The sequence below is a fragment of the Podarcis tiliguerta genome, assembly GCF_965153285.1.
Source record: "Podarcis tiliguerta genome assembly, chromosome: 2".
NCBI lineage: Eukaryota > Metazoa > Chordata > Lepidosauria > Squamata > Lacertidae > Podarcis > Podarcis tiliguerta.
In genome coordinates, this window is record NC_139535.1 from 68,656,606 (window position 1) to 68,679,579 (window position 22,974).

At 44.1% G+C, this 22,974-nt stretch overlaps 1 protein-coding gene and 1 long non-coding RNA gene across 2 annotated transcripts in view; both read right to left on the reverse strand.

Moving 5' to 3' along the window:
• Window positions 1-1,628: 1,628 nt before the first annotated feature.
• The window catches only part of LOC310671339, a 316,331-nt gene continuing 294,985 nt past the window's right edge, over window positions 1,629-22,974 (reverse strand). Inside the window, exon 5 of the long non-coding RNA XR_014507961.1 lies at window positions 1,629-1,641. This is a non-coding gene — a long non-coding RNA (uncharacterized lncRNA). The remainder of the gene's footprint in view (window positions 1,642-22,974) is intronic.
• SPRY4 (sprouty RTK signaling antagonist 4) lies at window positions 3,143-22,837 on the reverse strand. Its single transcript, XM_083427101.1, has 2 exons — window positions 22,643-22,837; window positions 3,143-8,047 (listed from the first exon to the last, which is right to left on the reverse strand). Exon 2 carries the CDS (start codon window positions 7,999-8,001, stop codon window positions 7,108-7,110), a length of 894 nt encoding a protein of 297 aa, XP_083283227.1. The 5' UTR covers window positions 8,002-8,047; window positions 22,643-22,837; the 3' UTR covers window positions 3,143-7,107.

The following is a 22,974-nucleotide window of genomic DNA, read 5'->3' on the forward strand; positions in this document are numbered from 1 at the left end:
AGACAATCGGAATGCCATTTAGTGAGCAAAGCACAATAAAACTCTGGAGCTCTCTTCCTGTCTCCGAAACCCATAAATTATGAAAATCGCACCTGCCTCGGGCCACGTAGATATTGTTTTATTAAAGTGGGAGAATAAGAAACTGCTGGGGGGGGGGAGAAAGTGGGAAAGAGGGGGCAAAGTGGCCTAGGGCTTCTCCTCTGGCCCCTGTCACAAAGTTGTTGGCTTATATTAATCCCATTTGTCATGACTGTACATTTCAAACTTCTTCTTTCTAGATGAGTTTGGTGTGAGGGCACGGCCTACGGTTTCGATATGGTAATGTGGGGGTGTTAGGGAGAAAGTTGGGAAGCTGGGAAGGCTGCAGAGGTGGGTGGGAATCACCTCAGAATATACCCAGACAGTCCAGATGTTTGAGATTTTTGGGTGCCCTGCTTGGTTCCTTCACTACAAGAGAGCATCAGTTGTTCCTGCAAATAAGACTGAATTTAATGGATGCCTCTAGCGTTATTAACATTTCTCGTTTAAGATGGTCAGTTATAGCGTAGTGCTGGATGCAGTGGTGTGGAATGCTTTGGTTCCACGCAGCATTCAGCTGCGAGGCTTGGTGGTTCGCCTTTCTGCTTAACTGGCCTGACTGGTTTGCTTGCTGTGTGAGGCTAAAATGCAGTTCAGAGCTCCCTGAGAAACAGAAGGACACCTTTGCAACATATAAATAACAGTACAGTCCATTTGTGGAGGACGAAATGTGTGGACTTGCTCTCTCTTGTTGACAAGAAATGGAATTCTTCTGTGATTCTTGTTTGTTATTTTGCTCTCTGGAACATTACATACAGATGTAGAGGAACAGCCATTTAGGGGCTTATTTTAAAAGAAGTGATTTTTAAAATACTGTATCATAAGTGTAATGGATAGATTGTTGGACTAGGACCTGGGAGACCAGGGTTGAAATCCCCACTTGGCTATGAAGCTCACTGGGTGACCTCGGTCCAGTCACCATCTCTCAGCCAAACCTACCTCACAGTGTCATTGTGAGGCTAAAATGGGAAGAGGGAGAAACATGTATACCACCATGAGCCTCTTGGATGAATAGTGGACTATAAATGTAATAATAAAAAAGAATTAAAAAGTAAAGCATCTTGTTCTTCCAGAGTTTGAGGTATTTTTGTTTTCAAACAGCAAAGATAAACTCATAAGAGTATTTTCCAAAAGGTATTTTTCCTGCTGGCTTCTGTAATGTTTCTAATGATTTGTCCTTATGACTCCTTTCCTCCTGTTCTTTAGCTTCTGGCATTTTCTGTCTTACTATTTTATCCAGAAAGGATGATGAGAATTAGATTCGGGTCAAAGGGTACCTGCCCCATGTGCATACTAGTTATTTTCTCCTCCACCCAATTTGATGTAACCCTGTTGTGCTTGCTTGAAACGTTCCTTTTTAAAGATGTTGGAACTCTTTTGTTCACTTTAGAGGGATGCAAATGGCTCCCAAAGTGATTTCCCAGAAGTTTCTCTCAACATCCAGTAAGGAGAAGAAACTTGGGCAGCTTTAAATGGAAGAAGATGTCCTGCTACTCAGTTGATTGGAGAGATGCTGAGACCCATTAAAAAACCCGATTGGAAATGTTTTACTCACAAAACATCCTGACCACTATCTTCAGGGATCAGTGGATGTGGCAGCTGAGCAGTTACATCAGTCTCTGAGGAAGCTGTTCACAAATATTTAATGCTCTCAAATGGGAAGGTTGCACTAGATTCAGTTTAAATCTTCCATATTCTTTAGTATTTTTTTGGGGGGGTGTAGTAGGGGCAGCATGCAAGAGTAATGTGTCTTGTCTATTAAAACAAGGCCTCATGGGACTATTTACCACTTTTGTTTACCAGGTGGAAATGGTGGTGGCCATTTTTAAAATAAAAAAGGTGCAGTTTGTAAACTGGTGTCTCAACACAACCATAACAGAGAACACGGCCATTCATTTAATTGATTCAGAAAATGAGAGATATTTCAGAAGGGTTTCCTTTCCTCTCTCCCCACATTCTCAATTATTACCTTAAATTTTTTTTTGACATGTATTAGAGGGCATAACAAAAGAGTTTTGGAAACATTATTTAGATTACATATATGGGCACATGTACTTTGGGTAAAAAAGCACAGACGTGATGGCAGGCCAAGTCCTACCTCTTACAGGGGAATAATACAGACACCATAGTGTTTATTACCATTGCTAATAAACTTGTGAGGTGGCTGATTTTGTTGAAGAGCACTGGCCACAGTACTAAAATTGCAACAGTAGTACTAAAACTGCATCATCATTTATATATGTGAACATATACAAAGATAGTATGGCTTGTCTGGTAGGGAATACTGAACTGAAATGTTCAAGACTACCATGTAGTTTAATGGGACATTAATAGGGGCCTTTCTTGACCTATGCCAGGGGTCAGCAACCTTTTTCAGCCATGGGCCAGTCCACTGTCCCTCAGACCATGTGGTGGGCTGGACTATATTTTGAATAAAATAAATAAATGAATTCCTATGCCTCACAAATAACCCAGAGATGCATTTTAAATAAAAGCACACACTCTACTCATGTAAAAACACGCTGATTCCCAGACCATCCATGGGCCGGATTGAGAAGGCAATTGGGCCGCATCTGGCCCCCGGGCCTTAGGTTGCCTACTCCTGACCTATGCCATACACCTGGCTCAAGACGAGCCACTATGAGTCTTTATTGAGTGTTGTGCTCTCCTCACCCCAAACCTCAGCCATTTAACTCAGCCTGTTCTCCTGTAAGATTTCTCTTCTTGCTCATTTCTTATGCTATTTTATTGTTAGCCTCAGATAACCAGCTAGACAGCGGTTGTACTCCAGCTGAGATTGTGCAAATAGGTGGGTGATGTCAGAGCGCACCCTTTGGGCTATGCCTTGTTGGGAATTCAAATCATCGAGTATCCTTCTGCAGAGATGCTGCTTCTTAGCTTCAAAACCAAGTTAGTTTATAAACAAAGAAGTGTTCTATGACATTAGGAATTCTGGTCCTAAGTCTCCAGGGAATATCTCTTGCCACCCATGGCCCAGTATGTGCCATTTCACCACCGAGAGTCAAAAACTGTATTTCAAGAAAGAAGTCACAGGACCTTTGTATATTTAACAATATATATTTTATATATAATTTCTAGATCAGTACATTCAGTTTAACTTGTTTTTTCTTCACAAACAGAAGAACTCTTACAATAGTAGACTTCTAAAATAAATACTATTAAAATAGAGCTTCAAAATAAATATTCTATACAAAGGAAAACGTTTGTGGCAATATTTTTTTTCAGTTGATGGAAGAAGTAAAGAAGAACCTTGACTGTTTTCTGCAAAACTGAACAAAAATAAACCTAAACATGCACAGTGCTGCAAGACAGACATTTACTAGGGTCAGAAGAGGAAATAGATATTTTACTTTGCTAAAGCAATGAGAAAGAGTTTTCAGGAAGGCAAAACAACAACAAGATCAACAACGCTTGAGTGATGGGGTCATCCCCAGGATCCAGCCTGACCTGCTGGGACAATTAAAAATAAAGATGGTTCATTTTCTGATACGTTTTGACCCTTGGGGGGGGGGGGGTTGCAGCCGGTGCAGCATTCACTCAGTTTCAAATGTATGCAGCCATATTATCCAACCTTTTGAATACTTAGTGTTTTGAATCTGGAGGCAATGTCAAAAGGGGTGTGTGTGTACCTTAAAAGTGGAAGATGGCCTTCAAAAAACGTAAAAGGAAAAGTGTGTTGGCTTAAGCGGGAGGGATCCTTTGCTACCACAGCAGCCAAGTCCATCTAAAAGGAACAGTGTAATGTTGTCCAGGCTTTTGGGCTGGTCTAATCCGGAAACCTTTCAATGCTCAGTATGAAACTTGTCAACTTTGTTGCTAGGCCTCGAGGAAAGAGCCGGAGAAACATGCTGACTGACTGCTACACCAGAGGGGGGCCTGGACTATACAAGGAGCTTCATTCTGCTACATTTGTGTAGGCTTTCCTTTCACAGCCTTTTAGAGCACATTGATCCACTTACATCAGATTGGCCTTGACAGGTTTAAAATGGGGGGGGGGGGAGTTAGCCCATGTAGAAATTTCAGTGGTTTAGAGCTATGTACAGTAAAAATTAAAGGCCTGGTTTCATTTTTTAAAAAACAACAACAACACAACAACATCGTATAAGAAATATAGAAATGTTCCGGGTGGGTATGTACATATATAAATTGGCAAAGTGCTGATCCACCAGTTTGCTTACTTGCTATGGACAGCCAAGCCAGCTAGAAGCTGTAGTTGCCTGGTCAGGGCTGTCCCACATTAACAGGAGCATAAGATACAATAAAGCATATAATTAACCGAGAGTGTTGTGTATGAGGCTGGATGCCCAGCTTGCTTATACTCTGTGAGCCTGGTTTACCATCCCTTGAAAAGCTACGGCGATTTATACATTCAACAGTATTTTGGCTAAGTTTCTCTTTCTTTTCCCCCACTCCCCCATTGCATGGTTCCCTCAAGTTTGTGCAAGAATATATATGTACAACATACTGTGCGCAACCCAACAGGAACTTATGAAACACTCTGCATTGAAATGGATGGGAGTGGCAGCAAAGCCATTCTTGATGCCTCTCCCATTCACTTCTATGGGCAGATGCTCCCAGTGGATGTGCCCAGTGTGTTCTTGGCAAGGCTAAACTATACAAATCAGTATCTTGACAACGTATGTGTAGCATCCCTTTTTCTGTGAAACACTATATACATAGCCAGCATATTATAAATATAAAAAGGAAGATTAAAAATATTTCCCAATCAATAAATATATACAGTTCTCAAAAAATGAAGTCAACCCCCAATGAGTAAAAGCAAAATGGGGGTGGGGAACGATGGTTTGCTACTGTCAGTATAGTGTGTGTTTCATTTCAAATGAGAAATCTGATTTGCTTGGAGAATGACAGTGTGCTTTTGCTTACTGCTTGCCTAATTAAAACAAGGCAGTTTTCACACAATCACTCCAGTACAGGAATTCCAAGTTGAAAAACAAAACCAGCAGAGACATAAGTTCAGCTTTTTGCATGCAACAAATACCCACTCAGTTTGATTTATTATATTGGTGAACTGTTTTCTGTTTAGCACCTTGTGGTTGTCGATAGAATGGGATCAATCCACTTTAAGGGAATGGAACATTGGTCTTGAATAGAGGTGCTTCTGTTCTCTTCCCAACAGGAATCTAACAGTCCCTCGTGCAATAACCCTAACCTTGAGTGTATAGATGAGGCGGAAAACCTGGCTACTGAAAATCATGGGCAGTTTGTAACAAATGTTCACCTCTAAGCTTCCACGTGCTCCTCTAAAGGTACTTAATGCTAAAATAGACTTATTCTTTTCCTTTTAAAAAGAAATTCCTCTGCATTTACTAAGATAATGTTATTTTACAGGAGATAAAAGTGAGAATTTAAATACTGAGCAAATGTCATTTGGCCAAAACCAAATCCACCTTTCATGTGAGCTTGGGGTTGCACTGATACACTGTGTGTGTGTGTGTGTGTGTGTGTGTGTGTGCGTGTGAACCCATCCCACATATCCCGCAAATGCATTGTGCTCAGTTTGCATTGGCCCTGTGAGTGCAAGGTGGAAGAAGGGTAATGTAGGGATAAGGTGATTTCTTAGCTTAGCTTTCACCAACCTGGTGCCCTCCACATGTTGTTGGACCACAACACCCATCAATCCCAGCCAACATCTGGAGGGCAGTAGGTTGCCAAAGGCTGGTTTAGGCTCATATGCTGTAAGTACTAATGTGTAGCTCAATTAAGCTGAACATAGTTTATTTCAAGGAGAGGAGGGCTGCCACAGTTGGACATTGAAGGGTTTATGATATTGGTGCCTTCAAAGCTTTTTTCCCTTCTTTTCTTCGCCTTAGCAAGATCTCGTTGTGTGATACCCTAAATGTGCCATTTGATTAGGCAAAGTAATTTATTGGTGTTAAATGTGTGCTCAGAAGCAAATGCATCTGAAACACATGGCTGAAAAGGGGCCTCGTCTCTCAAGCACTCCAGTTACTGGAAGCTCTGCTCAGAGAACAGCATTTTAGCTGCCAGTGCACTTTAAGAATCAAAATCTCAAAGAGTAGCCTTACTGAAGGCAGTGGATTATCTCCATATCAGTGACTGCAGGTCAGAGATCTTCCTGTCACTGGCAAAATCGTTCAGGTGGGGGGGGGCACACACACCAATAGCATCCAACAGATCATGTCCCTAGGCAAGATGCATTCTTTGTATACACTCAATGAAGCCGAAGAAAAAGAGAGAGAGCAACGAAGAAAAAAATGGCCTTAAGAGGAGGAAACTGGTGGGGTTGCCCACTTTTCCATCTGTGCCTCAACTGTAGCTTGATATGCATCAATCAGCTAAGGGCAACAGCCTCTCCATGCTGTAAAAAAGTAGCATTTGCTGATTTCTGCCTATCAAGTTCTATTATTTTGGCCCATGGAGGCTGACTGAAGAGGACTTAGGGAATGGATAGAAGGATCTTTTTCAATAACTGCCTTAAGGAGGGGGGGGGGGATATTGAGGGGTTGGGCAGGGTCCCTGCTAAAGCGTTGAGAACATTAACTCTCGATTGCCAATGGTCTACAGGTAATAAATAAAAGGTTGGAGTAGTGTGGGGGAGGGGACTGAAATGGATATTCACCTTCTAGGAATAAGAACCCTGTTTCTGCTGTTGATGTACCTGCCAATCCCATCTGTTAATTATTCTTGTGGTATGTAGACTTAGCAAGCAGCCAAGACTAAGAAATGAACAGAAGCAGTCTTCAGATTGCCCTATCTAGTAGATTTCTGCCTTTGCTCTGCAAAAAAAAAATAATATTCAGAAAGATCCTTCAGATCCCTACCGCATAATAAGTACACATCACCACTTCCACAACCCCCTGAATAATCCCAAAGTGCTTCAGTTCCTGGAAAGAGACATTTCCCTTCGTTTGTTGAAAGCAAAAGGCTGACACGTTACACTCGTATCGCAGGTTATGAAACTCCCTTTCCTGTTGTTTTTCGGCACTTCCCACCCCCACCCGCCCCTCCTCCTCACTCCAGAGATCAAAATGGCTTCCCTGGCCTGCTGCCAACTTTCCCTTCAGGTGATGCTTTGCAAATCACACTGTTTGTGTTTTTGCACCGGCATCCAGGCCGACTCACTTGGTCGTAGCATCGCTGCGACAGCTTCACGCAGCCGGTGGCCGGCAGGTAGCACAGCAAGCAAGGCAGGACCAGAGAGAGGGCGCTCATGAAAGACCAGCGAGCGCAGCAGTTCGAATGCGAGCAGGAGCAGGGGTGGTCTGCGCAAGAGCCCTCGTCGTCCTCGTTGGTACAGTGGTAGAAGACGCCCTTCACCAGACACATGCAGGTGGAGTAGTTGACCAGGTTCTGAGCCGAGCACAGGCACTCCTGGTTGCACACCCAGCAGGAGGGCAAAGTCCTGGGCAGGGCGCACTCCTTGCATTTGCATTTCCCACAGGCTTCGCACAGCAAAAAGTGCTTGTCCATCTCCTGAGAAGCAGGTCCCTTCAGGTCCAAGGGCTTGCAATTAATCGCCTTGGGCTGTATCCGGACAGCCCTCGGGGAGGACTGGTCTGCTACCGGGGCTGGAACCATGTGATCCAAGAGCCTCTGATCCGAAGATGTGCTGCTGCTACTGCTGATGGAACTGGGCCTCCCGCTGAAAGAGATCCATGGGTGGGTGATGTCCTGCTCACATCGCGGGGGGTGGGCGGGCTCGTGGTGGCCCCGGGGATGTTTCTGAGCAGCCAGCTGGGCCAGGGTGGGGTTGTCTATGTAGTCGTTCTCCAGGTGCGTGGTCTTCATTTGGTCAATTGGAAGGATGGTCAGAGGATGCTGCAGCCTGCCGTAGGGGATGCGGCTGTCCAGGAGAGGCTGGACCACCACGGTGGAATTGGGAACCCCAGTAATGCTGTGAGGCGTCCGAGGCTCCATTGCTCAGGCTGTCCTTCAGCACCGAGAAACGCGGCTTTTAAGTGTCCTGAAAGAGATTGAGGGAAAGGGAGAAAGGAAGGAAGGGAGGGGGGGAAGAGTTCAGACATTAGCTCTTGCTGTCACAGTTCCAACGAAGCCTAATTGCTTCAGCTGTTCCTATGCCAGCACTGGTCAAAGAGCCAGTTGCAGTGTAACTCTTTGTAGTGCCATCCCTGTGGAAGCGATGGTAACATAGACCAAGTTACGTGTATTGTGGTGGCATTCCAAGCGATGCTTGCCACCACAAAGGGCAAGGCCAGGCCTTCCGCTAGAGGGCCCTGCTGCGACTGCAGCCGCCACCTGCCCAGCAAGGCTCTCTCCCCCCATCACTTCCTCCCTCTTTTCAAGAAGGGCCATGGAGGTCCTTCCTCAGAGCGAGGCATTCTGGGAAGGATGGCTGCGAGAGCTCAAGTGACACTCCTGTGGTTTGCTGCTGTGGTGAAGAATTGAATGTTACTGAACTTTGGTGCCTATTGTTACAATCATTTCATGTAAACCATTTTGTGAGGGCCACCTGAAAAACAGTACAGATATATCTTAAATAAATGAATACACCTGCTTTTAGATATCTACTACTTATCTTTGTGAAGTGTCCCCCCCCCCCCGCTCAAATCATTCATGCAAACAAACACACCAAGGCAACCAATCCAGCAAAAAGCCTAGTGACCGTCCATAAAGAGACCACATGTTCATTCTGAACACTGTTCAGTCTTGCCCATTGCTGGAACTGGGTTTATAAACACTAGCTTTAAAAAATACAGCATTATCTACCCACTTTCCCCCACTTCAGGGATTGAACTGCCTAACTAGTAATGGAGAAAGAGGAACACTCAGACCTCTTGGGGTTTCTTTGCACATGCCTAGAACTAGATGGTATCACACTCTTTCCCTTCTTTACCTGGAGAGCCAAATAGTTTCAGACCAACAAATTAAAAGCAGATATTTAAAATATGCACACATACAAAATGGGGGGGATGACGACCTTTATTTGTGAACTATGAAATAAAACTATTCCCTAAAAGCCTGGTCAGGCTTTGCCATCTTCATGAAATACACTCATCCTGAACATTAGAGTTAGAAAGGTTGGTTATTAATCCACTCAAGAAAGAAAACTAAGAACACACACACCACCCTAATGCTTACAGCAGCAGTTTTCAACATTTCTTCTGATATGTGGAAATCACATTTGAACTCACACCCCAAATATTCACTTAAGTATAACAAATGATCAGAAGCAATAAGCAATTTTGCAACCCGTTTTTACTTCGGCTCTGGCCCATTTGCTCTTAAGAGTCAGAACGGTGCACAGATTTGGAGCAATTATATAACGGGTACTTACATTCCTCAAGCATCCATTACTTTCAGATCGGTAAATTCTTGACTAGGACACAGCTGCATCTTCACGCAATATTGTGCCTCCCTTCCTCCAACACAAACATGAGGAGATTGGAAACTTCCACTCCCATTAGAGATTAGCCACAATTTACTGCTATGTCCAAACCCTAAACTGAGATTAGCTTTAACTATGCTTTGTTGAAGCAAGTTAGCTTCATAAACAATGGTTTGAAGTTGGCTTGTTTCAACAAGGAATAGCTGAGATTGCATGAAGCCTGAAAGCTAAACTATGGTAAATCTAAAATAAGAACAAAAGCTTCTGGTCTCCTACTTGTGACTGTGCTGAAGGAGAAGCAGGGAGTGGTGCATAAGGGAGTGCAGGTTTTGTAAGCTGTGATTTAGCATTAAGTTTTTGAACAGCCAACGCTTTCTGCATTTTCACCTTTCTCTTCCCAGTAATAACAGTAACCAGAATACAAATTTCTTAAAAGCAGACTTCTTAGTTTCAGTTTCTAAAATCATTATTACTAGTCCCCGTAGAGCTAGAAAAGTAACAGAAGGCAAAAACTAACTTCAGAGAGGATGGATGAAAACAAAGTTTAGTGACCTAACTGAAAATTGGAGTAGAGGGCACAAAATCCTTTCAAATATTCAGACTATTTTTCATCCAAACACCAAGCAGCATAGTATTTGGTTTAAATGCTGTTTACTAGCTGACCCATCTATTGCTAGTCTCTAATTTCATTGGAAGAGTGCAATTTATACTGGAGCCCATCCAGAGATTCAACTGGAGTGCAGGACATGAAACCACAGGAAGCAACTAAACTTAAATCAAAGAGCGGAAATGGCTTGGTTCAAATTTAGAGAGTACACATTGTTTTCTGGTGGAGCTGCCACTTCCTCACTGTGACCTTTATATTATTTATTAATTATATTTTTAAAAGAACAATTTAAAGAAGCAGCCGACCAAAACCATTCCTAGCCAAGGGTGAGAGGAGAAGCTGTTGAAATCTGTAGAAGGACTGAGAGAGAGACAATTAGAGGAGGAAAACTAGAGCTTCAGAAACCCAGAGAAAAATGTGAGGACTGGCACAGTGCGCCTCATCATAAGTAACGCACAGAGAAAAAAATAACTCAAAAGACCAAATATAGACACAGACACACAGCACATTTAGAGTAACAGTGAAATCCTATATGCAATCTACTCAGAAATAAGTCCCATGGGGTTCAATGGGCCTCATATGCATCTAGGATTGCAGCCCTATGCTTTTTAAAATCTCATTTATTTTAGATAGGAAAGCATGTACCGTACTTAAACACTCTTCCCCATGAAACCAGTGGGACTTGCAGTGCTTTACTAGATTTACTAGATTTTGGCTCACAGTCCAGGGGTCAGCAACCTTTTTTAGCCGTGGGCCGGTCCACTGTCCCTCAGACCTTGTGGGGGGCCAGACTAATTTTTTTTTGGGGGGGGGGGGAATGAACAAATTCCTATGCCCCACAAGTAACCCGGAGATGCGTTTTAAATAAAAGGACTCATTCTACTCATGTAAAAACACGCTGATTCCTGGACCGTCTGTGGGCCAGATTGAGAAGGCAATTGGGCCGCATTCAGCCCCAGGGCCTTAGGTTGCCTATCCCTGTTAAACAAATAAACTTTTAAAAACAGAGCTCATCTTTTTTTTTGTCTTGTGGAGTCAGCCTTCCTCCTTTGCCCCCTTCTCCATTTCAAAATGCATTGGAGCAGATGTGCTTTTCAGCAATTATAATGCTGATCGCAGTTGTCTACCTCGCCCCTTCTTCTCCTAAAATCCTCAGCCAGGCTTTCCAGCTATTTTGTTTTTAAATCATAGTAGGGTTAATTCATTTAAACATTTATTTGGCCCTTTTTATTTTATAAAAGAAGAAAGTACATTTTAAAGAGCTACCCAAAACAAGGCCCCAAGGTTGGTGGGTTTGTGATGGTGCAAGCACTGGCCAATCAGTGCTGAGCATAATAGGTTTCTACCACAAACTGGCAGTTTCTCCTGAGTTTGATCCTGGATATGGAATTTTATGCCTCTCTACAGAATGGTGGCCATGCTGTTGCAGTAGCAGCAACAAGCACAGATGACATTCTTAGCTAATCATCAACAAGTATAACTCCTACAAATTTAGGGGCCCTCCAGACTGGTGATTGTGATTCCTCCGCATGTTCTTGCTCTCTGGAGGGGCTACAGTGCAACAAATGTGGAGCAAAAATAAGCCAGAACCTTTGCTGTATAAAGAGTTACAGGATTTCAGCAGGATGCTACAGGGTACGCACTGACTGGAACCACCCCGTGGGACCACCCTGACACTTTTGAAGGTGCATCAGGAGCACAAATCCTCATGAATGTGCAATCAAAAGGACATCTGGAGGAGCCCTTTGCGACATACCGGTGTGAATATGAGAAAAAACCTTAAGAATAAAATTAATTTTCATGACCTTCTGCGAGGAACAATAATCCTGCACAACAGCAGCATGACTTGGTGGAGTCTTCTAGACTGCAGGGTTCCTCAACTCTGAGAAGGGGCCAGAGCAAAGGTTTAAAATGAAACTGAGCTGAGGATCCTCCATCCATGGTCAGGACATATTGTACCTTAATTTTCTGGGTTAGTTCTCACTATACTAGAAGCTTGGTAACAGCATGTGCTGTGCAAGTCCAAGAACAAGATAGACGTTATCTCTAGACTTCTGGTGGCATTGACCTTCATGCCAATGTCAGATTTTCATAATATTTTGAGGAAAAGTCAAGCACGTATTATTATTATTATTATTATTATTATTATTATTATTATTATCCTTTAAAAAACAACAACAACCACCCCATTTGTTGTCAATTAATCTTTTAAAGTTAGGAATTTTTGAAACCTGTAAAAAAATATGCTAGATCTAAAAACATACACATACAACCAAAACCTGTCAATAAGCATGGATTCAGGGAAATTTGCATTTTCTTTTTGCTCAAAGGCCCAATGTCAGCAGTATTTGCTGAAGGTTAGAATGTATTAGCCATAATAGAGCTTAGGGAGCTATGCTATGCAGCTTAGAAACATGAATTTTTTCCCACTGAGGAGCTAGTTTTCAGCCTTGATTGTTGGTGGTACAAATGCTGACAGAAATTTATAAAAGGAGTGAGGTTAAGCAAGCCCACCAGTTGCCCTTTATTTCGGTGTTGATCGAATCACCAGCCCAGATTTTAAAGGCTGAGCATGTAACTTCAACTGGGAGAGAAAACATATTTTATTTTATAGCTTTTGAAACAAAATGTCTAGGTGAACTGCAGATAGAGCTCTGGCTGACAAGATATTGAAATAGTTAGATCTATTCACCACCACCTCAGCACATTGGGTTTTCAGAACAGTCATCTATAACTAAATTTCAAATATGCAGCAACTATGGGTCATTCTTCATTCTAAACTATATCACTTTGGAAGGCAAGTGGGAGAATACGTATTTGAATGTTTCCCGCTAAAATATTTTTCTGTTTCACTTGGAAAGCTCAGAGTGCATTTCTCCTTGCCTTCTTCCTGACTTGCTAGCTTTCTGCATGCAGAGATCTTTTCCGGCTTTTTTTAAAGCACTGAATGCTCAGACGTACAATTCTCCACCAGCACTCTGAAGAACTGAACTTCATGCTATTCTTGCACATTTGAAATGGCCCTGAACTAAGAAGCATTGCAGACCTATGCACAACGAAAAAAATAGCAAATTACTCCCTACGCAACAAATATACACCCATTTTCTTAAAATTAAGTCTTTCCATTTGCTCAGCAACTTTCAGCGTAGATCCTTGAAATTTGTCCACAAGGTGTGTCATTTCGACTCAAATTTTAAATGTAATGCATTGTTTTACGAGGCTGCATCTGAATTCCACTCAACTCTCCAAACTGACCTGAGTGGTTTTGGGGGTGAGGGGGTGTCAGTCATGTGTTCTTTTCCCATTCAAGAACATTCTGCACCAGCTTAGCTTCAAGAGATGCAACTACATCAGATACTTTCAGGACATTGAGTGCAATGATCTAGTGTTAAGATGGGCACTAACAGTTCATGCCCGATGTGGGGAAACATCAAAGACAGAAGGGGATGCATAAGACAGAAGACAAGACATTACAGGTCCTCCTTTAAAGATAATAAAAAAGATAAATAAAATGTTCATGTAGGTGGAATAAGCTTTTCCAATATAAAGTACAAACTAGACATTTTCACCACCTACATGTTTCAGCTCAGCTGGAAGCCCCCAACTTTATTCAGGAATTCTAAATACTGGCATACTGTAAACTGCATTATTGCTAGCTAAACATTTGTTTGCTGATCTGGTAAGTCAGAGGAAGCAGATTTAACATCGCTTGCAGGTTCTGAGTGTTTTAGGTCACCTTGCAAGGTCTGGCAGAGATCTTGGGCTCTGTGTGTGATGCGGGAGACAAAACTGTGTCCCTGCTAGGCATATAGGTCTCCGACACTGAAAGGTATAGAGCACAAGTTGAGAACTAGTGAAATGTTTTAAGAGTTCTTCAACAGGGCCATACAGTGCAGTGGTATATTAAAGCCTTTATAAAGATCTATTTGTATACACACATTGCTCAAGCATCCCTTTAGACCACTGTTAAACCTAACTATGGTTTAAAGGTGAGTGTGCAGTATGAAGGTGCATGGGACTAAAATCACAAGCACTTCACTACTCATCTGTCCTGCAGCTGGCATATTTAGGGATGGCATAGCTATTGCAAGGGACCACATGGCCACCTATTTTTAAATCACTAGCACTTGGATTCCGTGATTCAAACTTGCTTTGGGGATCATCAATAGATTGTTTGTCAGTGCAATGGGGCAAGAAAGGACAGAGTACACCAGCCACCATCGAAATCATTAGCACCTTGAGTCACTTCTCCAGACTTTGCCACTGCTATCTATACTTATTTTTTCACCTCAGGATTTCAATCAAGCACACACTCAGCTTCAGCCTGAGCTCAAGTTCAACGCTTGCCCCAGGATTCTAGAAGTGTTTCAGACCACATCTGTCTGCCCTTAAGTATTCCAGTGTAAGTCTCACTGATTTAAAATGGAACTTGATTGAAAATGGAATCCTAGTACACCTATAGGAAAGAGGAAGGATCCTGTCCCTAAGAAATGAAATCAGTACAAGTAGCACTATAAACAGGAGTCCAGAAATGATTCTATTACTTTAACTGTTTTTTGTTTTTGTTTTTAACTGTTTTAATGGCCATGTTTTTTCCTTTAAAAATAAACTTTAATGAAAAGAATTAGACCAGTTACAACAAATAAAGAACAAAAACAAAATGCCTTGTGAGAATATATCCACTATGACCGGCATGCTTTTTAATTGCTTGTTTTGTTGTATAACTTAATTAAGGATGTTTTAGTGACCCGGCAGAATTGTTGTTGTGTATTTTAATTATATATTGATTTCGTAGTTGTAAACTGCTTAGTTATAAAGTCGTATCTTGGTTTTCAAATGGATTAGTTCACGAACAACTTGGAACTCGAATGTCGCAAACCCGGAAGTAGGTGTTCCGGTTTGCAAACTTTGCCTTGGAAGCTGAACGTCCGACTTGACTTCTGCGACTTCTGTTTGGCTGCAGGACACTCCTACAGCCAATCGGAAGCCGCGCCTTTGTTTCTGAAGGTTTCGGAAGTTGAACGGACTTCTGGAACGCATTCTGTTCGAAAACCAAGGTACGACTGTATAAGTGGTAAAGGTAAAGGTACCCCTGCCCGTTCGGGCCAGTCTTGCCAGACTCTAGGGTTCTGCGCTCATCTCACTCTATAGGCCAGGAGCCAGCGCTGTCCGCAGACACTTCCGGGTCACGTGGCCAGCGTGTCAAGCTGCATCTGGTGAGCCAGCGCAGCACACGGAACGCCGTTTACCTTCCCGCTGGTAAGCGGTCCCTATTTATCTACTTGCACCCGGGGGTGCTTTCGAACTGCTAGGTTGGCAGGCGCTGGGACCGAACCACAGGAGCGCGCCCCGCCGCGGGGATTCGAACCGCCAACCATGCGATCGGCACGTCCTAGGCGCTGAGGTTTTACCCACAGCGCCACCCGCGTCCCTCATAAGTGGTAAATACATTTAATAATACATGTAGTTGTTATTTTTTGAACAGAGCTGCCTGTTTGGATTTCCTCCCACAAAACCTGTAGCATTTGGAAGAGATGGGAGATCACTTCAAGTAATCTCTTAACTGTCTAAAATCCTTGTTTTCCCATTTTACCCACATTTTCTTGCTGAAAAACGTGATTTGATGGCCTGAAGATTTACTGTGTCATAGGAAGGAAACAAAGCAGGATCTTTTACTATATTAGGTTTGTCAGTCGCAGATGACCTAAATCCTCTCCAAATTGTACCAAAGCCAATAATATATTCTCTGAAGAAAGAGGGATGGGGGAAGATTAGTTGTTTGTATTTTTCCTGTGTTCTATACATCCAATAAAATCCTTGGTTCAGGGGAAGCCAACAATATATTCTGATTACAAACACGTAACTCTTCATTAGCGGTGGGGTGGGGTGAGGTGAGAGGATAGAATCCATAGTCCTTTTCATTATTTACCCTAGCAGTTCGAAAGCACATCAAAGTGCAAGTAGATAAATAGGTACCGCTCCAGCGGGAAGGTAAACAGCATTTCCGTGTGCTGCTCTGGTTCGCCAGAAGCGGTTTAGTCATGCTGGTCACATGTCCCGGAAGTTGTACGCCGGCTCCCTCAGCCAATAAAGCAAGATGAGCGCCGCAACCCCAGAGTCAGTCACGACTGGACCTAATGGTCAGGGGTCCCTTTACCTTTACCTCCTTTAGAAAGACTTACATGAGGTATCTCCCCCACCCCCATACAGGCAAGGGTCTAGTTCACACCTCCTTAGCTTCAAGAATGCTAAAGTATTTGGTGCTCCCAGGCCTATGAATCCATGGTGCAATAAGAACAGAAGGATAGTGAGTTCCACCACTACTGACATTGTCAGGCTCCTCCCTCAATTGTCACTTAGCAGCAGCCATCTGGTCAGGCTACAGGCATGTGGGAGCTGCACCAGCTCACCTGATAAACCAGCAAATTTCAGCACCTCCTCTCCTTGAGCTTTTTCTGTTCCAGCAGGTCATTCCAAGAACTTCACAAAAAAGGATTAGTCCCCAAGTCTATTTTTTCATCCCTCCGAACCCCTTTTCCTTTGGGGACATACCATTTAAATTGTAAGTCTGTCTTGTTGATATTACATAATCCGCTATGGGTGAGGTTGGGGGGGATGCTTTAAATTTTAAAATGTTTAAAACTACAAATGGAACGTTAGCCAAAAGTCATCGTAGCGCTAGGACACAGGAGACCTGGGTTCAGATAAGCACTCAGCCATGAATCTCACTGAGTGACCTTGGGCTAGTTGTTACTTCTCAGCTGAATCTACTCCACAAGGCTGTTGCGAGGATAAAATGGGAGAGACTGTGTAGATGCCTTGAGTTCCCTGAAAGAGAGCTAGGAATAAATAAAGAAGCCTCTGCAGACGGCCAGACCTCAAAAGGGGGAAAGGGGGAGGGGGCTGACAATAGGAAAGTTACAAAAATGATGGAACCCACCAGGCACACTGCCCTGGAGTCTTGATTCGTTTCCGTGGGTCTTCTGCATATGTGTACTATTGAGACACACTGAGTGTGCAGCAGTGGTAGCTACTAGGCTATGCACTGCTTTGAGATGCCTATTGAAATAAAAAGGACTGTCGTCCTGAAATGCCCAAGGCTATGGATGGCTCTGTATGTATGGAAATCTGCCTCTATGGTTGGAGGCAGCAATCCTTCTGAAAACCAGTTGCTGGAAACTATAGGAGTGGAGCCTGGGCTTGTGCTCAGGCCCAGCTAGCAGGTTTCCCATGAGTCACTGTGAGAACAGGATGCTGGACTAGATGGGCCTACAATGGCCTGATCCAGCAGGGTTAATCTTACGTTATACTACACTAGATGATCCTTGGGATCCCTTCCGACTCTAGAGTTGTATAATTCTAAGTCGTGGCAGAGAGCACCAAAGCCCAGAGATCACGAGGAAATTCACCCACTCTTATGCCAGGGGAAGTACAAATGAGAACATCTCAGGCAGATCAGGCTGTGATAACATCTCAGAATGGATGGAGCACTCGATGGTCTGAGATGGATTTTTGAAATAAGAACCTTCCTCCAGGAACGCATCAGTCCACCCACTCCACGCAGTTACCTTCCGTTCAACAGCTCACCAAAATGGGACTCTGAACACCATATAAACTGTTCTGGGACTGCCATGGATTTCTTCTTACCACCTTTTTCTTCCAGGAAGGCCAAAGTACTGAAGTAAGGCTGCACTTCCTTGCACCCATACTTGGGGGTAAATACCGTGCAACAGAATGGGATTAATTTTCAAGCAGATAGTAGGAGAGCCAATTGAATGGCGGAGGACATTAGATGTATAGTCTAAAATGAGTGTACATTCACATAGAAGATTGATTTCTTTGGAAACCAGCCCTTCAACCTCTTCCAGAAGCTCAGGAGACATTATTGCATATTCATAATAAAAAGGGGTGGACTGTCTAATTATTATTAATTATTATTATTAACTCCATTTATATCCCACCTTTCCTCCAAGAAGCTCAAGACGGCATACATGGCTCTTCCCCCCCCCCCACTCTGTTTAACCTTCACAACAACCCTTTGAGGTAGATTATGTAGCGACAGTGAGTGACCCAGTGTGAAGGACATTGCTGGGTGCAGATTTGAACCTGGGTCTTTCTAGCCCAGTGCTCTAAGCTCTACACCACACTGGCTCATCATCATATCTATGCTTTTCCATCTTGGTCACCCCTTACTGCGAACTATAGCAAGAAGCTAGCATATTTCGCAGGATACTAGCCAAGAATTATGTTTCGAACAACACATGCAGGCATGATTCAGCTAAGGGTTTCCAAGTCCCGTTGAGTGTGGTTGGATTGTGCCCTTGGAACAGAGTGCACTGTACCTATGAATGTAAAGCAATGTAAATCGTGGGAAGCTTGGAGAACTTGTAAGTTGTCCCCAAAAAAGAACAGGTCAAGAAAGAGCAGCAGAAGCCTTCTGAACGGAGCAAACATACAATAGCTGTGGAACTTTTAACTGCTCTTGCTGAATGTCCCAGAGAAGCCTGGCAGGAATCGAGAGGGAATAAGAAAGTATTCATTCCTCCTGAACAAAAGAACTTCTGGAAACGAGCGAGGCAACAGGGAAAGAATCTGAAGAGAAGCTCTTTGCTTTTCTGAGTAAATGCAGGGTGCAAATTGTTTGTGTGGTCGTGAAAACAGAAGACAGCTTACCTGTCAAGAGGGGTCAAGCAATTGTCATGCTGCAGAGAAAAATCAAACTAGAAAGATGCTATGGCGAGTTCATTTTTTAAAAACCCACCCACACAACCAAACAGGTGTCACTCCAATAAGCCACAATTCTTGATAGGGTCATGACTGTAGTCTCCCTTCTATGCCTGAGCAGGTAAACCTTCTGGAAGCAAAGCAGAAGGGCCCAGCTTGAAGGTCAGCTGGATTTCCAAGCACATCCTGTCTCCCTGCATTGCACAGCACTTTGTGTGGTCCTATGAGGAACAGTTGGAGAGCTGGATCTAGTTAGCCTGGGGAAAGAGAAGGTTAAGGGGAGACATGATAGCCATTTCTATATCCCTGAGGGGTTGGCATGTGGAAGATGGAGGAGACTTTGCTAACCCAGATGGCAGGACTAGAATGGAAATGGTAATAGGAAGAGATTTTGGTGAAAGCTTAGGAGAAATGTCCTCTTGCCAAGAGCTGATTGCCTCTGGTAGTGGTGGACTCTCCCTTTATGGAGGTTTTTAAGGAAGAATCTAGAAGGTCAACAGTCAGAGATGCTGTAGTTGCAAGCTGCACAGAGCAGGGGGTTAGGCTGGATGACCTTCAAGATCCCTCCCAACTCTGATGAGTTATTGTTTTTCCAGTTGCCAGGGGAATGCACCTTTAAGGAGGAGATGGCCCCTGCTGAATCGGACCAAAAAGTCTACCTGGAACTACACTGCAATGTGTTGTCTGGTGACGCTTCTAGCTTTACTAGTTCCAGCTGTGAGGACAGGAGCTTGAAAGCTGAATCATGACTATAAAAAGGGCAGAAAACTGAACCACACAGCAGGAAAACCCTAAAGGGCATCAGAAGGCTTTTCCAGCTCACCTTCCACTGGAAGGAAGCAGCAGATTCTCAGGAACTGACCAGGCCAGCAGTAGGAAAGGAGCCTCTGTTAACAAGACTCAAATTACATGTAAGCACTGTGGGATAAGGGGAAGGGAGGTTGGGAGGAAAACAGAGCATCCACCTTCACAAAACATCCCAGTGTTAAAAAGACTATAAAGCTACATTAAAGCACTTTCTTGAAACGTACCAGCAGGTGTGCATTAAAAGATTTGCTTCCAACCCCACGTATTTTACCAGGTCTAAACAACACCCTACAGTAAAGCAAACTAGTATCAGATTTCTTCATCTGCCCTTTCCAAGCCCTGCTAAATCAAGGGAATCGAGTGGTCCTTGTGCCCAGCAGCCTTGGCTTCTTGGAGAGAAACTACGTAAACAAATAAGCAAGACCAGAAGGATGAGGTCCTTGAGAAAAGGCACCTGAGTGCTCAACGCAAGACATCAAATGGTTGCTGGCGATTGTGAAATCCTGAAGTGACTGAACAACTCTTTTGGAGAATCATGGCCAACTGTGCATTATTTCAGCTCAAACACGGCTAGACCTTTTTTTTTGGCAGGATATCCAAATCTCTGGGAACTCTTTTTTTTTTGGCCTCTAATATACGCACCAAGCAATACCTGATTTCACATTGGCAAACATCTCTGAGGTTTCGTTTTGTTTAAATTTTTAATTATTGAGATGCCAAAGTACAGGAGACTGTGCTAAGTACACAATCCTAAGCACGCTTACCAGGCACATTGAACTCAGTGGTTCTTACTTCTGAGTAAGTGTGTTACTTTTAAGGTTTCCACAACCTCCACACTCCCATCTGTCAAAAGCGAGAGGCAAATCTAACAAGAATCCAGGCCTGGTAAATGGTGCTCTCAATACCTCTAATGAATTTTATGCTCAATTTGAGCCAGACTTGAGGAAAACTAGATATTGTAATGGAAGAAAAAAGGCTCCTTGCTGCCATTTTATGAAGCCCGATGCTAACAGGCTTCCGAAGATAACATCATCCTGCATAAACAGAGTTAGTCATTACTCAATAGAAACACTTTTGTTTTTTATGCTTTCAAAGATTAGCCACAGCTTTGTTTTTTTTCTTCCAGGAGACATTCCTTTTAAAAGGTGCTTTTATTTAACGTGTCAATATCAAACTAGGGCTCCTAGTATGAATGGGACACAGCAGGCTCCAGAAAGCAGCGCATTTATCAAATGGAGACATCCTCAGAAGGGTTCCAAGAACTTGAGGACTGCCTCTCCCTCACCAGACACCCATTTCTACCATTCATAAACTGGTATATATATATGTGTGTGTGAGTGTGTGTTTGGAAGACAAGTGGGTTGCTGAAAAGGAAGCCAGTGGTGGAGATCATAGCCATTCAGTCCACAAGCTGACACTGCTTTTAAACACATCAAGGAAGCTATGTTAAATATTGAACATGCTGATTAAGGCTGAAGGATAGGGGTTGGGGGAGAGGAAGGGGAGCTTTGAAGCCCACTTGGAAATCTCTGCAAACAGCTGGCTTTCCCTTGCGAATTATTTTCTCTGTCGAAATCCTTCGGAGATACTAAAAAGAGGCTCCCTAGCAAAATCACCTCAGAGCGGAAATCAGCTGAGCAAACCGTCCTTTATCCCCCCCCCCCACCTCAGTTTAGCAAGAGGAGATTTTGACATTGACATTTCAGGCCCGATGGGAAGGTTGGGTTGCAGGCGCGTCAGGCTCTCCCTTGCAATGCATTGCATGCTCTCCTCTCAAGGAAAAAAAAATGAGGGTGGGGAGGGGGAGAAGAGAGGAGAAGAGATTGATTTCCTCCCCTCTCCTCCCTCCCTGTAGCATTCATCCCGGTGATGCCCTTCTGCACGCCCACTGACAAGCTCTACAGGCCGGCTCGCCCTCCTCGCTAGCAACCAGGGCTGCTGCCTTCGAGGTCCTGGGTGGACAGAATCTGCGAGGGGTTCTAGGCTCCTCTCGGTTTGCCAGGCGCTGGGACGCCACGGCTGCTTCCAGCACAAACGCCAGCCTCGCCTATAGAACTGTACTACGCCATAGGTGGAGAAGGCCCTGAGCAAAAGAGCCAGGCGCTATTTCATTTCTTCATATTCCTTTTCTCCCCTCCACACACACACACACACTCCGGGTTCGCTGCGCACAAGTCCAGGAGAGAGCCCCTTGGCGCACCCAACCTGCGCAGTTTTATTCCAGATCTGATCCCCCGTTTCTCTCCAAGTTCAACATCACAAGATGGACAGAAAGGTGAAGTGAGGCTTTAAAATAGCAAAAACAAATCGGTGGGGAGTGGGGTGGGAGGAAGAGAGGCGTAGTCGTCGTTGCAGGGCTGTTGCATGAAATAAAACGCGAGGGAGCAAAGGTCAGGCAGCCAGGAGCCGACACTCCAGCGGCTCGCCTTTCTAAAGTGCCCTATTATGGAGAGAGAGAGAGAGGAGGCTCCGGAGCCACTGCGCAGCCCGGCGAGGCAGAGGCGCAGGAGGAAGGAGGCGAAGAGCGCCTTCGGCAAGGCGCTCAGGGGCAGCTGCGTTTGTCAAGCCGGGGGCGCGTGGGCTCCGCCAGCCCTTGCCCAGCGAAAGGTTCCCTCGCCACGACTCTGGCACGCACGAGCAAGGGACAAACTCCCCCTCAACCGGGAAAGCGGGGGCGGCTAGAAGATTTTTATTTTTATTTAGTAAGAAGAGAATTCTAAGTCGGATCACAACGTCCACTCATACCTTATCTAAATGCCCAAATGCAGATGGCAACGGGAAGAGCAGGCGATGGCCAAGCCAAATTGTACAATCATCATCATCAGATCACAGATCACAGATATCATTCACATACATATATATGAGATACTTGGCTTTATTTTTAAAAAAGAAAAAGGAGAGAGAGAGAGAGATACGTGGGTCGATTTTGGCTGAGCGACACACGCCTTCCTCGCAGAAGGTCAGGAAAAGTCAACCAGGAAAGGGAGCAAAATGTTTCCTCTACGGGGCATTATTATTTCCCCCCTCTTTCACCCTGTGCATTTAAATTCACAAAGATGAAATTCCTTACTTACTTGAAATAATCCAGCCAAGATCATCTCTCAACAGGCGAGTTAATCCTAAATCCGAGACAGTTCGCGAGCTGTGCGTGCAAGGGGGGGCAGTTTGGCACGGAGCACCCCTGGCTTCTCCGGGAGCGACTTACAAGTGCTGCGCTGTCAGCAGCAGCAGCAGCCGTCGCTTCCCCCTCCGCTTCGCCTCGCTATTGCAACAACTGCTGCCTGGGAAAATGGCTATTTTATGAATGGGAGGGAAAGGCCCTCGTCTGCGCATGCCCGTCCTCTCAATTCTATGAATGGGTGGGCATTGCAGGGCCAAAGCGCATGCTCCGCTCTCATTCATGAAT

Bases quoted from the DNA above. Each gene is read 5' to 3' on its own strand.
- SPRY4 (XM_083427101.1), bottom strand. From the start codon at position 8,001: ATGGAGCCTCGGACGCCTCACAGCATTACTGGGGTTCCCAATTCCACC.